The sequence below is a fragment of the Silene latifolia genome, chromosome 1 (assembly GCF_048544455.1).
Source record: "Silene latifolia isolate original U9 population chromosome 1, ASM4854445v1, whole genome shotgun sequence".
In the NCBI taxonomy this organism is placed as follows: domain Eukaryota; kingdom Viridiplantae; phylum Streptophyta; class Magnoliopsida; order Caryophyllales; family Caryophyllaceae; genus Silene; species Silene latifolia.
This window is the reverse complement of record NC_133526.1, coordinates 25,543,620-25,560,812: the sequence shown is the minus strand read 5'-3', so window position 1 is coordinate 25,560,812 and position 17,193 is coordinate 25,543,620. Positions and strand designations below refer to the sequence as shown.

Sequence of the window (17,193 nt, the reverse complement as noted above, 5' to 3'; positions counted from 1 at the left end):
TAATATTCTTCACTTAAAATATATAAATTTAAGCAAGTTCAAATAAGTTAGCTAAAAGATATAAATCACAAATTGTATGAAGCAGTATAATCATTTTTTTTATTAGTATGAAATAAATGTCATAAACTTCATGAGAATATTAATGCGGTAGAGAACTATAGAAGATTTGGCAAGTACGTGACCCCCTTTTAGGTTAAATTATTTTCGTTTTTTTTATATTTTTACCTAAAGGTGGTTAAAACATCGTATTATGCATGACGAATATGTCTTACTCTTCCCTAATTCTATCTCTCCCTAAATTATAGTGATTATGTGCTCAATTTACACACAAAAAAAAAATATATAGCATCAACAATAATTAGTTTGCTCCATATAATTGAATAGTACCGTTTTTTACGCATGTAAATTTGTCAGAAGAAAAGCTTAAAAGAGACGGTCTTCACTATGTTAGGGAAAGACTACTCTTACCCTTTTATATGTTTTTCATGACTTTTTTTTAATGTTGATCGTTGCTTGAATTGAATATTAACCTTATACATATTTCTATAATAAGTGTATCTAATTTACCTTCAAGCCTCATTCATATCTATTTTATTACTCGTGGTACCATTTTTACTTTAAATTGTAAAACAATCGCACAATAAAGTTTTTCAAAACATTTACTCATTTGTCATAATATTATATTTCGATTCGTAAATTAGCAGCAACTTTGTTTATTTTTTAATACTCCTTCAAAAATAGATATCAAACTTTATACTTATCAATAATTTGTGAATATCTTATTTAAATTTTGGTTAATATACTTTTATATAATGACAAATGAATGTAAATAATATAATAATAAATTATCAATAGAAGTTGAAGTGTATTGTGAGGGAAGTAACTTTAAAATTAGTAGGAGAAATACATATGACATTTGAAAAATAAACTTCGTATTATGTATAATTAAATATGACATTAACAATAACAAAAGACGTAGGGGCATATTTCAGCGTTCATTTTACTCTTTACATGAGTAAATTCCATGTAATACGTATTATGCATGCACATTTGTCACAACCCAGTTCGGCGTAGGGCCTTTTAGCCTCATAATACCTCATTTTTTTAATCGAAAGTGAACAAATACTAATGAATAATTTTTTAATATTAATAACTTGTACATAATTAATTTATTAATTATCATTTCTAATAATAAAATTGTAAAATAATTAATTAATTCTCATTTATAATAGGAAAATCATATTCCTAATTGTAATAGAAAATTTTTGAATAATTATTATCTCCTAATTCTAATAGTAAAATTAGGAAAAAAAAAGCCTTAATAAATTGTTAATTTATTTTCTATTTCTAATAGGAAAATTGTAAAATAATTAATTAATTCTCATTTCTAATAGGAAAATTATATTTCTAATTATAATAGAAAAATTATAAATAATTAATTATCTCCTAATTCTAATGCTAATAGTATAATTAGAAAAAAAAAGGCTCCTTTAGTTATATATATTGATTTTCTTTCAAAATTTATACCGAAAATCCTTATTTTTTTTATACTTAATACTAAATCTCAAAAACAGACTTAAGTTGACGATTTTGCCCTTATTATTTAAGCTACCATCACTCTTTCCCCACAACATTAATCCTTACCTCCTTCTCCCATCCACCACATATACCCACCACCACCATAACTTGTCCCCTCCTCTGCCGGCGCCACCACCGGTGTTGAGCTGCCGTCGCCGCAAATGCTACCCTCGACCGACTGGCCCTCCTAGTGTCACCCAATTAAATACTTATAACCTTCGAAACTCAGACCCACATACCGAAACTCACGACCCCCACCCTACACTACTCCATTGTCGTCGTCTATAACGTGCTCCAACACAGTAGAATCATCATCAAATACACTCTTGTTCAAATATTCTTTCACGCGAGCACCACTTCACAATTATTCCAATTTTACTAATTAAGTATTAAAACCCAGAAAATCAGTTGTGATTAGGGTTCTTGTTCATCAACATAATGGGTGAGATTATCTGGAAAGCTTCCCATGTTGGTTCATGGTACACCAACAATTTTAAGATACCTTTCTTTCAATTTTTTGTACCTTTTATTTTCTGGGATTTCATCAATCTTTCATGCTATGCCTCTTTATTATTGGGAAATTTGGTATTGAGAATTTTAATTTTGATTTTGCTAATTACTATTAGTTGGATTAAAAAGTTTAATTTGGAACTTGCGAGAAATTGGATTGGTGCCGCTAGAGGGAGGAGGTGAGTGGTGGTGATGGGAGTATGTGGTGTTTAATGAGTTAATATGGTGGGCAAAAGTGTGTGATGAGTAAATAATAAGGGTAAAATGGTCAATTTATGAGATTTGGTATTGAGTATAAAAGAAATGAGGATTTTCGGTATAAGTTTTGAAAGAAAATTATTCAAGGTATAAGATTTAAAAAACTGACTTATACTAGGTATAAGTTATCAATTTACCCTTAAAATTATGAATTTTATGAATTTGATAAGATTCTAATAAACTTGTAAATTGAGTAATTTGGAAAAGAAGAACAAACCTAGTAAGGTACGGTATGAAGATGTAGTGGGTAATTATTAATTTTTTTTTTTCCCTCAATAACTACGAGTAGGATATAATTTGCCTTATCTATTCGTGTCATGTCATCAGTAATCAATCTTTTCAAAAAAAAAACTGGTGTAAACCAAATGTGTGGTCTTAACAATTCATGTCACAGCAACCAATCTTTGTCCAGCAAACTACTCAAAACCAAATGAAAATTGGTGTAACCCTCCTTTAAAACACTTTGATCTATCCCGGCCTATGTTTCGGACAATTGCTGAATACAAGGCCGGAATTGTCCCAGTGTTGTATCGCCGTGTACAATGTGCAAAAAAAAGGAGGAATCAAGTTTGAGATTAAGGGTAATCCTTGGTGGATAAGTGTGTGAGTTTATAATGTGGGTGGTGTTGGTGTTGTAAAAGACGTAAAGGTCAAAGGTTCAAATACTAGCAGCTGGTTACCTATGGATCGGAAATGGGGTCAAATTTGGGTAACAGAAGCTCGACTTGTAGGTCAAGGCATGTCGTTTCAAGTGACTACTAGATGGCGCAGTCTGATAATGTTGTTCCTCCTAGTTGGAAATTTGGTGATAATTATGAAGGCAAACAAATTAAATGACAATTTAACTAATTTAATTCATAACTACTCTTTTCATTTCAGTCATTTGTTTACCTTTTATATTCATTGTGTGGAGTATTTTAATCAAATGTAAGCAAATGATTAGAACGGAGGGAGTAATTGCTATTTACTGTGTTTGATTGAGTGATGTAGAATTATTTTGTTCTATGAGGATGAAATGAGAATCATTTCGAATTCCCAATTCGGAGAATTCAAATTATAATCTAATCGATTGTCCTATCTTATACCTCACATATTATAGGATATTTAATATAAAACGGTATTACAGGGGACTAATAACTTATATACTTCAATTACGTAAGGAGGAGAGTATGAGGCGGATGAGTTCGTATATGAATAATTGGTTACAATGCAATTGTAATTTACAAGAGATCAATAGGTAGATGAGGTAAGGAAGGACTTGAACCAAAGAGCAGAATTTTTGGGATATCGTTTCAAATTATCATTGTGGTCGACATAATGCAGACCGAACCTTGAAGAATACCCTGCTGCCCATTCCCAGTTATCCAATAGTGACCATGCAAAGTATCCTTTCACATTACATCCGTCCTCACTGCAACATTTTAGGATTGACGGGTTTTAGTAGTAGATTTGACTATCAAAGTGACGTAGTTAAATTTATAAAAGATGCTTGAAAGGGGCAAATAAGCGGTATTGAGTAGTAGAGATCGTGTTTCTAACTAAAATGTTCATGTAATTACAACGGAATTTTATCAGAGACACGAAAACTTACTTGATAGCGGCTGCTAAGTTTTGAAGATAGTCGTGATGATATTGAATTCTTTTGTTGTCTTTCAGAATCAAACTTCTTGGCATAAGAGGGATATTGGGATCATCCATTCCTACATTAGTACATAACACAATAACAGGCAACCGTCACCCACCAAGGGTTTAGTCCCGAAATAATATGACTTGCTTAACATGAATCATCGTATGGAACAGTCGTTCTGAATGAGACACCGAACTGTTCTTTTGGACTGTGGACTTACTTTAAGTTCTTATAAGTTAAGTTCAGTTCAGGTTTATTAAGTTTAGTTCAATTCATACAATTTAATTCCAAATTCCAAAAGAACAGGGCCTTAATACTTCAAAAAAATTGGCATAGCTCAAAGTTATACTCATGGTACCGTTTTCAGTAATAACAACAGTAGGATTTCCGTATTTGGTCTTGATGTAGTTCATCAACCGTCTCATTCCCCCGGGAACAATGTATAACCATATAGAGTTAGCCTGCATATTGAAAATCCCAACAAATTAAATGATCAGCGAAATAGTTGATTCACACTTGAGACCGTCCTGTATAAGGTTCATCGTAATTACCTTGTCTCCTATTGGTTTTAAGTCATGCCCGATTGCTAAAATTCCATACGAAAAAAAAAATAAAAGGTCAGAAGAATGCTAGTCTACGACGTAAATTCATATAATCTCTTTGTTCAGAAAGATTCAGTACATACGAGAAGTGGTCGAGCCAGAGTCCGATTGAGCATCCTTAAGCACCATCCCTATCAAATTGATCTTGCTATCCTTTGCATAATATGTTGTGTAATGATTTATACCCACAAAGTCTAATGATCCTTTAACAAGATTCGAATCAGCTTGAGAAAACTTTGGCAAACGATTTCCAACTCGCTCTTTCATTGAACTTGGATAATCTCCGAACATTATTGGATCCAGAAACCTGATTATACAGTACAACATTATTAAGTACTCTGCAATGTCAGTATTTGTATTTGCATTATTTTCTCAAGTATTTGTATTTACCATCCGAGTTGAAAATCCATAGCCCGCTGTGTTGCCTCTACGTTCTTTGTCGTGTTGGTATCTGGCTCGTACCATATCACATCAAACGCTGCTCCGATTGATCCCCCTTGTTTCGCCTGCCATTCAATTAACCCCATTAGTTATTTATCTTAATCGGTTTGTGTTTACACTACAGTCATAATAAATTACCTTGTATTTTTGTCGGTAAATTTGAGCAGCAGTAGCATGGGACAGAATTAAGTTATGAGCAACAATGTAAGGCTCAGTGACGGAGTTTCCTGCTCTGCAGAACAAATGCAGTAGAATAGAACACCTTCCTGGTGCTGCTATGCCTAAATCATAACCATTAATTGCGAAATTATGTGGTTCATTCAATGTTATCCAATGCTTCACCCTATCTCCGAATTTCTCAAATAATGTCCCAGCATAGAATCCGAAGTCATTTCTGAATCAACCACCAAAAGTTACGAAACCTAGGCAGGCAGGATACTAAATTGTATTGCAAAAGTTTGAAAAATAGAAGACGGAAAATTTACATGATTTGGGGACTAAGCCAGCCATTATATCGGTCTTCCAAGGCTTGAGGGGTATCCCAATGGAAAATTGTTACATACGGTTCTATTTCCTGCGTGATTTGTCGAGTGAACCATATAAGAAACACAATCATATTGACATAAGTTACGTTCTGAAGTAACTGTCGTCTTGTTTGACTTGATACTGAGGTCCCTCACGTAAACAAGTAACAAGTTACCTTTAGCAAGCAGCGCGTTTATCAGATTATTGTAGAAATCGACACCAGCTTGATTAATCTGTCCAGTTCCATCTGACAAATGAAACATAATAATATCATGATTTCCATGCTAGGGGTTCGGATTAATTAGTGCACACAGGCGAGATTATTAAAAGTTGAAGAAAAATAAGTACTTGGGAAAATTCGAGTCCAAGATATTGAAAACCTATAAGAATCCATGCCCATGTCCTTCATAAGGCCTATATCTTCCTGTGTTCAGTCAAGAAAACGATCCAATAAGCGTTAAAGGATTCGAAATGAACAACTATGAACATTAATTTTCGGACAAATAACACAAATTGATGGACGACTCACAAGGTATCTGTGGTAATGATCCTCTGCTACATCAGCATTACTGAAATCCAAAACCTTACCTGATATACATATCAAGATTATTTATCATTTACTACATTATTGTCAAGAATATAGAAACTAACACCATTAAAATTATTTGGATTATATTCTCTCGCTTTGAAAAATCCATCTTGCACAGAGTGTGTAATAGAATATGAAATATTCTTTGTAGATATTAGTAAATATTGACCTTCCTTATTTGTAGCTTATTATTGTTATTATAGTTTGTACCCTAGGGGTATATAAACACTTTCATTCAATGAATTATAATCAGGGATTATAATCTTTTATGGTATCAGGCCTCCTTCCAAAATATCCTCTAAAACCCTAACTCTCTTCGGCCCTCCTGTTTTCTTCTCCTTTCTGCCTCTTCGTCCCTCACCTCTCTTGTAGCCATGGTGAACGGTGAAACCTCCAAGCCTGCTTTTCACCCCGCCTTTGGCGTCACTTCTATCAAAAACCATGTTGCTATTGTTCTTGAGATGGACGATAGTGTGCAATATTCTCTCTGGGCCGAACTCTTCCTGAATACCGCGGCAGCCTTTGAAGTCGATGATCATCTCGTCAACCCACCCGCTGATGCTGCTCCTCGCCCTGCTGTTGATAAAGCCCTTTGGGCCCGCCTAGATGCTATTGTCAAGCAATGGATCTACGGCACAATCTCTAATGATCTTCTTCAAACTGTTGTCGAAGCCGGTTCGACCGCAAAAGCAACGTGGAATCGGCTTAAGGATCTCTTCCACGACAACAAAAACTCCAGGGCCGTCTTCTTAGAGCAACAATTCTCATCTACTCGTATGGAGAACTTCCCCACCGCTGCCGCGTATTGTCAAGAACTGAAGATGCTTGCTGACCAACTTAGCAATGTCGGGTCCAAAGTGAGCAATGACCGCCTTGTCCTACAATTAGTCACCGGCCTCTCCGATGGCTATGATAATATCGCTACTTTCATTCAACAGAGCGATCCTTTGCCTCCTTTCTACAAGGCCCGTTCTATGCTCACCCTTGAAGAATCCCGAAAATCGAAGGCTGCTTCCTCCTCCTCTGGAACCGCGTTGGCTGCCACCCAGGTAGACTCTGACCCTCCCGGCTCCGATTACCCTCCCTCTGCTCCTGCCTCGAACAACAACAATCGGGGATATGCTGGTCGTGGTCGCGGGAACAATCGCAACCGCAACTACCGTGGCAGAAATTCTGGTGGAGGGGGTGGGGGTAATCGTGGTTCCGGCCGTAGCCAACCTGGTGGAAATCGTGGACAAGGTCAGGCCATATCCGCGCCCTCTCAGTCGCCTCTCGGCCATTGGGCATGGATTCCCTATGGCACTGCCAATCAGCCAGCCTCCTGGACTCCTCCTCCTTGCCCGTATCCCACTTCGGGTTGGGTAGCTCCTCCACATCCAGGAGCCGGTATCCTCGGGCCAAGGCCCAGCAGTCCTTCATTGCGCAGCCGTCCCTAAGCAACCAGCAGCAGCAGCAGCCAACATACCAGGCGTACTACCCCACCGAGCTTGCTGCCGCAATGCAGTCCATGTCCCTCCAGACGCCTGATGAAAACTGGTACATGGATATGGGTGCATCTTCACATATGACGTCAGATCAAGGTAAACTCTCATCTTATTTTAATATGAGCACACCTCGTAGCATTATCGTCGGTAATGGCCATCAAATTCCAATTCGAGGTTACGGTAACACTAGTCTTATACGTCCCCACCCACCTTTTAAACTTAATCATGCCCTTCATGCCCCAACCCTTGTCAAAAACCTCGTCTCAGTTCGTAAATTTACTACCGATAACTCTGTTTCTATGGAATTTGACCCTTTCGGTTTTACTGTGAAGGACCTTCGGACGGGGACACAGCTTATGAGATGCAGTAGCAGCGGTGACCTCTATCCTCCCACCTCAACCAAACCGGCCACCACCAGCTCCCACCTAGCACTCTCTGTTGTCGCTCCTACCTTATGGCATTCCCGACTTGGTCATCCTGGACCCTCTATTTTTGCTTTACTTCGAAACTCTAATTCTATTGCTTGTAATAATGTGCCTAGCACAAAACTTTGTCATGCTTGTGAACTTGGCAAGCACACTAAATTACCTTTCTTTCCGTCTACTTCTCGTACTATTTTACCGTTTGACATTGTCCACAGCGATTTATGGACATCTACTATTTTAAGTACTCTTGGTCATCGTTACTATCTTCTTTTTCTTGACGATTTTACGAATTTTCTATGGACTTTTCCCATCAAACAAAAATCCCAAGTCTTCTCGATTTTTCAACAATTCTATGCCTTTATTAGCACTCAATTTGAGCGTAAAATTAAAACTTTTCAATGCGATAATGGTAAAGAATTCGACAACAACAATCACACTCTCTTCCAGTCTCACGGTCTTCAATTCCGCTTCTCCTGTCCCCACCCTTCCTCTCAAAATGGAAAAGCCGAACGGAAAATACGTACCATTAATAACACTATCCGTACTCTCTTAGCTCACTCCCATGTTCCCCCAAATTTATGGCCGTATGCGCTGGCCATGGCCACTTATATTCACAACATTCTTCCTAGTAAAGCTAACCACCATGTCTCTCCTACACAAAGCTTATACCGTCGCAATCCGTCATACTCTACACTCCGTGTTTTCGGGTGTCTCTGCTACCACCATCTCCCTTCCGCCACCATCCATAAGTTAGCCCCTCGCTCTACACCTTGCGTATTCCTCGGCTACCCCACTAACCACCGCGGCTACTTGTGTCTCGAGCTGTCTTCTTGTAAACTGATTACTTCACGCCATGTCACTTTTCACGAAACCGTCTTTTCCCTTCCACACACTCCACGCTCCCTCCCCCTCTACCTACAGCTTCCTTGACTCGGACATGCCTCCTTACCTTCGACACCACCTTACCCAGCCGCCACAGCCCTCTTCCACAACCACATCCCTTCGTGATTACCTACACCGACCTCCCACCACCACACCCTTTCGTGTTTACACACGCCGTACTCAACAACCTGCCACCCCTCCCTCTGCCACCATAACCCCTGCCTCCCCACAGACCTCCCCCTCTCCTGATCAGACCAGTTCTCCATAATCTCAGCCTTCACCCCAATCCCGTGACTCCTCCCCTAGCTCCCCTTCTCCCCAAATGCGCACGCGTCTTCAACATGGCATCGTTAAGCCTCGTACTATAATGGGCCTTTGTTCCACTGTCACTCCTTCCCCTCTTCCAAAAACTCCTATCCTCGCCCTCCGTGACCCGAATTGGAGTCAAGCCATGCGCGATGAATATGAGGCGCTTATTAAAAATGAGACGTGGGTCCTTGTTCCCCGACCGTATAATGTGAATATCACTCGTTGTATGTGGCTCTTTAAACATAAATATAAATCTAACGGTGATCTTCAGCGGCACAAAGCTCGTCTTGTTGTCAATGACAGGTCTCAACAGGTTGGCATCGATTGTGAGGAAACATTCAGTCCTGTCGTGAAGCCTACCACCATCCGTACTGTGCTAAGTATTGCCGTCTCTAGGAACTGGTCCATTCATCAGCTTGATGTGAAGAATGCATTCCTACACGGTCAATTGAACGAAACTGTCTACATGCACCAGCCTCCTGGCTTCCGTGACCGTGCACGCCCTGACCATGTCTGTCTGCTGAAAAAATCACTATACGATCTTAAACAGGCTCCTCGGGGGTGTTATCACCGCTTTGCCTCTTATGTTTCTTCTATTGGGTTCACTCATAGCCGTATGGACCACTCCCTGTTCGTCCATCATACAATTTCTGGAACTGCTTTCATTTTATTATATGTGGACGAAATCCTCTTAGTCACTTCGTCTGATGCTTTACGTGTGTCTATTATTAATCGTCTCAAGTCTGAGTTCTCCATGACTGACTTGGGCTCGATTAGCTATTTCTTGGGCATCTCCGTGACTCGCTCTACATGGGGTTTATTCTTGTCTCAAAGTCAGTATGCAGAAGAAATATTAGATCGCGCTAACATGTCCAATTGTAAGCCTTCTCAAACTCCGGTCGACACTCATGCTAAGCTTAGTGTCACCTCTGGCCCTTCTGTGTCTGATCCGAGTAAGTACCGTAGTCTTGCCGGCGCATTGCAATATCTAACCTTTTCTCGTCCGGACATTGCCTACGCCGTACAACATGTTTGTTTATATATGCATGATCCCCGTGAACCACACTATGCGGCTTTGAAACGTGTATTACGTTATGTCCGGGGCACTATTGACCACGGCCTGCTTCTTCGGCCCTCCTCTGTCGGTTCTCTCATTGCTTATTCTGATGCCGACTGGGGTGGATGTCCCAACACTCGCCGTTCAACTTCGGGTTACTGTGTGTATTTGGGTGATAATCTCGTCTCTTGGTCTTCAAAGCGGCAGCCCACTTTGTCTCGTTCCAGTGCTGAGGCCGAGTATCGTAGGGTGGCCAATGCCGTCGCTGAGGCGTGTTGGTTACGTAATCTCCTTCTTGAGCTTCATTGTCCCTTGTCCAAAGCAACCATTGTTTATTGTGACAATGTTAGTGCTGTTTATCTCTCCGGTAACCCAGTCAACCATCAACGAACTAAGCATATCGAAATGGACATTCATTTTGTTCGCGAGAAAGTTGTTATTGGTCAGATACAAGTTCTTCATGTTCCGTCTCGCTACCGGTATGCTGACATCTTCACCAAAGGCCTACCGAAGGCCCTCTTTGACGACTTTCGCTCCAGTCTCAACGTTCGTCGGCCTACCGTTTCGACTGCGGGGTGTAATAGAATATGAAATATTCTTTGTAGATATTAGTAAATATTGACCTTCCTTATTTGCAGCTTATTATTGTTATAATAGTTTGTACCCTAGGTGTATATAAACACTTTCATTCAATGAATTATAATCAGGGATTATAATCTTTTAGTGTGAGAAAAATAATTTAAGGGCAAATTTGATGGTGACAGGATTTGAACCTAATTCATGAGTACTACTTTTCATGACTTTACACCTCAGCTAAGTAACATACATTTGTATCTAATTCGAGTTTATGAGGTGGTCTTTTTTCTCGTATTGCCAACTCGATGTTACGAGTTTATAGTAGATGTAGTGATGTGCTACAGATAGAGCTGGCCATTAGCACGGGCTGCTCCGGTCCGGCCCGGACCTGACCCGTTATTTTATGTATTCCGGCTTGGCCCGGCACGCCCTTGGCCTGCTATTTTAGCAAAAATAATAATAAAAAAAATATTGGTAAGGCCCGCTTCGGGCCCTGGCCCGGGTCAAACATATCCCGGCCCAGCCAAGCCCGCCCCTCTCCCTGACCTGGCCCGGGTCTGACCAGGAGAACCCGGCCTGACCCTAGCCCAGCCCGAGTACATGTCTAACGGCAGAGTTTAAATTAAAATTTGGTTTTGATAGAAAAATTTTTAAATTTACCAAATGAATGTGTATATTTGTCCCATACACAAGGGCCTCGGCCATCCTCCTTCACAGCTCCTTCATACTGCGTATCAATAGTAAAATGAAATTACAAATATTGGATAAATACGAGGAGACGACAGTCGACACTGTCGTTCAACTATCAGCTTTGGTTGAAATGCTTTCTTGAGATTTGGACCCATGACCTTAAGATGATCGTCGAGGACTAATCATGTTGAGATGGGCCGAGGGCTAATCAATTATCATATACTCTAACAGACCGGTTAAGATTAAAAATGAACAATAAACTAAAAGTTGGATTAGTGAAATAATATCATTTTGATTTAATATTAATTAATGTCATATATTTTTTTTGTAAAAATTCAAGTTAAAAAGCCTCAATACTAGGCAATAGTGATCAACCATTCATGCATTACTATCCACAAAAATTCTAAGATAATGGTAGGGACAAAAATTCGAAGATAATGTTCGTTACTCGATAATGCGAGCATAAATACTATCCTACAACCAGTTGAATAATGCTATTATACAACTGTCTTTAAGTTGTTGAGCTCTTACACAAAGTTGTTGAATTATTTTACAAGTTATTGAGCTATTTTGCGAAGTTATTTAGCTTAATAATTATTCGGTTAAACTCAATAACTTTGTATCATAACTCGATAATTTTATTAATAGAGTTCGATAACTTTGTAACAATGCTCAATTACATTAACTAAGTTATATATACAACCAGTTATATAACACATTAACTGGTAATGCTAGGGTGTCACCGGGTAGAGCTAATCATTTTAATATATTATGTGTTGAATACGAGAGGTTGATAACGAGACTTGATACATACTAGTAAATAATTAAGTTGATAAAAGAAGCATTACGAACCTGGTAAGCTGAAGAAGCAGTTCCAAAGACAAACCCATGAGGAAAACTTCCTCTATTAAAATCATCTACCGCCATTGCGAAACCGAGATTATAATCTCTATCCTCCATAACCATACTTATTACAAACAACAATAATACACTAAACAAACCAAAAATGTGTTTATTTGTATTATGAAACATTGCTTGTGTTTTAAATTGCCAAGAAAAATGGCAACAGTAATCAAACAAGCAAAGTATTAAGTACAAATTAAGGAAATTAATTAGTGAGTGAAAGTTTGGTTAATTGGGATGGTTTAAGTAAAGTATATAAGTGGAAATACAGTTGGAAGTATGTGAAGAAGATGATGCATATATATATAGTTTGATTATTGCATAAGGGCATTAGCAATAGACAAACCCCAAAAACCCCAAATGAGGTTTGTCTAACGCCACATTACTTAACACACAAACCTCTATTGTTGATGCCCTAAAACAATTAACTGCACATGACAGTTGGACCGTGTATTTTTCTATTCTTATGTTCATATCTCACAAGTTCACATCATGATTTTGACAATCATGGAATGTTGGGCATGTTTGTAAGCATACTATTCACAAATCACGATAATTACTGTGTGAGACGGTTTTAATTATGAAGTGGTTTTTTTTATAAGAGACACATATACTACTTCGAATTTTCCATCTGCCAGCGAGGACTAGCGTCCTTACTAACCCCTCTATCTCTACCACTTAACACATTCTTGCTTTCATAATATTTTATCGTAAGATCACTTCAATAAATATATAGAAATTATGATCTTGTATATTATTCATTCCGTTTTCAATTATGTTTGTGAGTTGTGACATTTTTATACACGGAGTAACATCATTTGTACTCCATATTTTTTTTGTGTATTTATTTTATGACTTTTAGGCTTAGTTCTTTTCGACTTCATTTCAGCTTAACTTATTTCATCTCTATTCATCTTAGTAAACTTCAATTCAATTCAGCTTTATTCCGCTCAATTCAGTTCGTTTAGCTCACTCCATTCAACCTAAAAAAACCACTCTTTATTAAGACCGTCTAATAAAAAAAATGCTATCGATCATCTCTTTTCGATTTCTTTCAACCTTGTATGAAACCATAGACGTATAGTATGAATGTATGATAGTTGGGTCCGATTTTTCTGGGGTGACTAAGGTGGACTTGTCACAATAGTATTACTATTGAACCTACTCCGTAGTTGCTATACACGGTTTTCTCCTTTTTTTTTTTTTTTTTTTTTGGTTCATTTGTTGTCTTTTTCTATTTTTAGGTGTCTCAGTCATTTGTTGTCCTTTCTATTTTAAGAATGAATTCGATGAGTAATTTGATCATTCACACTAAATTTATTCCACTTGTCATTTAGTAATTGGTCCCTTCCTCTTTCCTTAGTGTTTATGCCAAAACCAAATGACAACAAATGACGGTAACGGAGGGAATATAAAGCTATTTCTCGAAGAATTGGCGACCTTTATTATATGTGAAAGACGTGTGTTGATTTGCTATAGACTTATTTATAGTTGCCAAAAAAATTTAAAAAGTGCTTATGACTTGGATCATACACTGTCATACTCAATTACTCATACATACTCACGTATTGCTGGTTACCGAGTGAAATAACGAACTTTAAATATATATTCTTAAATGACTTATTATCATGTGGTCTTACAGCACATGTTAGAAAATTCGTAATACAAATTATAGGATAAACCGAACACGCACCTTCATGGGATACTTCATTATTTCATGGGATACTTGGTAATTGAGAAATTATACGAACTTCAAATACGTTTTTAAGCTCAATTCTTGGAGAATTAAGACCAGTTTTATTGATGATCAGCTGAGCAGAGGTTCAACTAATTTAGACAGAGTGTGCTATGGGAGTTTTAGTTCGATAATATTTGAATCTTGAATCCGTGATGATGGACTCATTTACGTAATTACGTAGATACGATCATACGAGTAGAGATGCATGGTTGCATTTTCCAGTTGTCGTTAGAGCAGAGGAAGTGAAGAACTAAAGTATAGGTTGCTGGTTGCCAGTGTTTCATGAATTGTTTGCCTTAAGAGGTCATCGTGCAATAATACACACATCATTAGCGACGTACACAAAGCGATGAGTATGAGGGCATAGATAAAATTGTGTTCTGAGCAAGGTTATAGTCGTCTGATCTCTCTTCTACTATGTTAATTGAGACCGTTCTCAATTGCTCTTCGTTCATTTTACCATGATTGAATTGACTAATTAAATGGATAAACATCCTCCGAACTATGTTTTAGAACAATTATAAAACAAGTTGGACTCAATCACACCTGGATAGGGAATGCTGCTGCGAAACGACGTTCTTGAGGTTTGAGGAGCAGAGCCGCATTCTGCTCGTTGACAACCTGTACGACAAGATCAAATCAGTCTTCTTCTAGTGAATTATGTGTGCTGCATCGTGGACATCGAGATTATGGTTCCCGATGGATAAACTCGTGCCGCTTTTAGATTGTTCAAACTGATCCTCACCAATCAGTTGCTCTATCGTTTAAGCTCATTCTTTTTTTTTTTTTTTGTGACAAGGCAAGAGCACCCCACGTTCTGGCTCACCAAAGCCGATCGTGGCCTTGCATTATGTTCACTTCCTGAAAGTGGTAAAGTCATTAGTTTACCTAAACACGCGAACCGTGGTTAAACTATTAGCATTTAAACTTTTTTGTTGGGTTGATGTCCCAACGATTTCACGTTATCATGAGTCCGTCTAACAATAAAACAATAATATTACATATATACTACTGATATACATGAATCATTTGCCAGAGTAAGTACTTCAGATACACATTACAGAAATAACGTTAGCATCCTATTCAGGTGAATGATACTCTTCCTTAGGTAGGTTTTTTTATACAATTATGAGAAGCGTACCCGCTATATAAAACAACCTTGCAACAAGAAACAACATGGCCTATTAGCTCAGTTGGTTAGAGCGTCGTGCTAATAACGCGAAGGTCGCAGGTTCGAGACCTGCATAGGCCATTTATTTTTTTGTTCTGTTTAGTTTTAGTGAATACTGTATATAAAACCAGTTCATTCATATTCATCTTGAGCACATGTTATCAAACCATCTTAATTACTGAACCGTTTGTGTTCCTGAATCATCTTTGTTCTACATGATTTAAGTTTAAACTCTTGCTATGTTTAGGCTAAGTTAGAATGCGAATCATGTGCTTTATGTTCGAGAATGACGCTTAAGTTCATGCAAAACTGAGTATGATAGGAGCGAAAATTAGAAGGTTGGTTCTTAAAGCTTTCTCGAGACACAAGCAAAACGGTTACAGTAAACTTCTCTATTAAAGGAGTTTGTTAGAGTATAAACCCGATCTTGGGACTCCAACCATTAGCTTAGGCTTTTGGTTGAAATGGTTTCTTGATAGAGTTGTTTCTGTTTCAGAGTCCATGACAACAGTTGTAACTTTAATCTGGCGTACGGTTTGAGCCTCAAGCAATCATACACTCTAGAGACTAGAATACCATCCCTTAACTGAATTAACATAATAAGCTTAATCGAGCCGGGGTTTTCCTTAATAATACCATAACAGTTCGTCTTCAGAAACATTAATCTGACATACAACATGTTGGTGGTCTTGATGTTGTTGTGTCTGAGCTTGTCATCATTTGGTGAAAGTGACAGAAAGATCAATCTACAAGGTTCGGGTGTGTATGGCCGTATGGGGTTATGAAGTGGTCCAAGTTTTGGTGATCCTTTGGTGTCTTTGAATTGAACTAGTTTGTATTAATCAGTTTTTTGTAACAACTATTTTAGTGAATGCTATAAAACAATTCAATTCATTCATATTCGTCTTTAATATTTGTCGCTGTTATTTTTTTAGTAGAATAATTGATTTGGACAGTGGATACTGCTGCAAAAGTACCTGGCCGATGTAAATCTCACTGCAGTAGGCTACCTGGTAGCATTCGATTTAGCGGGGGCTGCTTTTTTCTTCCGACTAAAGTCTTTAACTCTGTCTACCACAATTTTGGAAAGACTGAAGCCAGAAATCTCGAACCGGGACGCTCTGCGAGGAAGACAACACTCTTCCGTGATATGTACTACTGTCCTACCGAGATTAGGTTTAAATGAAACTAATGAATAACATGGCCTATTAGCTCAGTTGGTTAGAGCGTTGTGCTAATAACGTGAAGGTCGCAGGTTCGAGACCTGCATAGGCCATTTTTCCAGTCATGAATTTATTTTTTTATGCTTCAACTTCAATTGGGTGAATCTGGATTCTGATGCCAACAGAGACGGAAAGATCAGTAAAGAAAGGTTCAGCTATGAATGAACTTGTAAAGTCATTCAAGAAGCAAACGGGTGTTCTAGAGCTGTCTTTGGTCTTTGGTAGCTGTTGTTCAACTCTGCTATGAGAGGTAACTGTCTAGCTGCGGCCGGGTTTCAGTTCTATTGTATGTCATAAAACAATGTGAGTTCATACTGCCCTTCAACTAATCACCCTTCAAGATTTATTCAATTCATTGTAGCTGAGACCATTGGGAATGATATGGTTCCAAGTATTGGTTAACTGGATTTAGTCTGTACGGAGTATTACTTTTACGTGAAATAGCAGTTACAAACTTAGAGCCTGCAAATCTTAACGTTCTTGTACGTGTCCGAGCTTGCAAAGCCAGCGGTTAGTTGATCACTTGATCAGTCCCTTGGGTTTCATTACTGTTATTAAAGTATAAGACCATTGAGCCTACAGCGGAAAATACTTGTGTCCTCCCT

The 17,193-nt window shown here is 38.2% G+C and overlaps 1 protein-coding gene and 2 non-coding genes across 3 annotated transcripts; 2 read left to right on the top strand and 1 right to left on the bottom strand.

The window, feature by feature from the left end:
- Nucleotides 1-3,473: 3,473 nt before the first annotated feature.
- Nucleotides 3,474-12,729, bottom strand: LOC141601717 (beta-glucosidase 40-like). Its single transcript, XM_074422017.1, has 13 exons — nt 12,406-12,729; nt 11,524-11,590; nt 6,071-6,129; nt 5,890-5,965; nt 5,716-5,788; nt 5,502-5,588; nt 5,155-5,410; nt 4,966-5,081; nt 4,659-4,882; nt 4,525-4,559; nt 4,332-4,434; nt 3,938-4,046; nt 3,474-3,757 (listed from the first exon to the last, which is right to left on the bottom strand). Exons 1-13 carry the CDS (start codon nt 12,583-12,585, stop codon nt 3,577-3,579), a joined length of 1,566 nt encoding a protein of 521 aa, XP_074278118.1. The 5' UTR covers nt 12,586-12,729; the 3' UTR covers nt 3,474-3,576.
- Nucleotides 12,730-15,372: 2,643 nt separating this feature from the next.
- On the top strand, nt 15,373-15,446 carry TRNAI-AAU (transfer RNA isoleucine (anticodon AAU)). The gene has a single exon. It is a non-coding gene; the product is annotated as a tRNA-Ile (tRNA).
- Nucleotides 15,447-16,567: 1,121 nt separating this feature from the next.
- Nucleotides 16,568-16,641, top strand: TRNAI-AAU (transfer RNA isoleucine (anticodon AAU)). Its single transcript has one exon. It is a non-coding gene; the product is annotated as a tRNA-Ile (tRNA).
- The last annotated feature ends 552 nt before the right edge of the window (nt 16,642-17,193 follow it).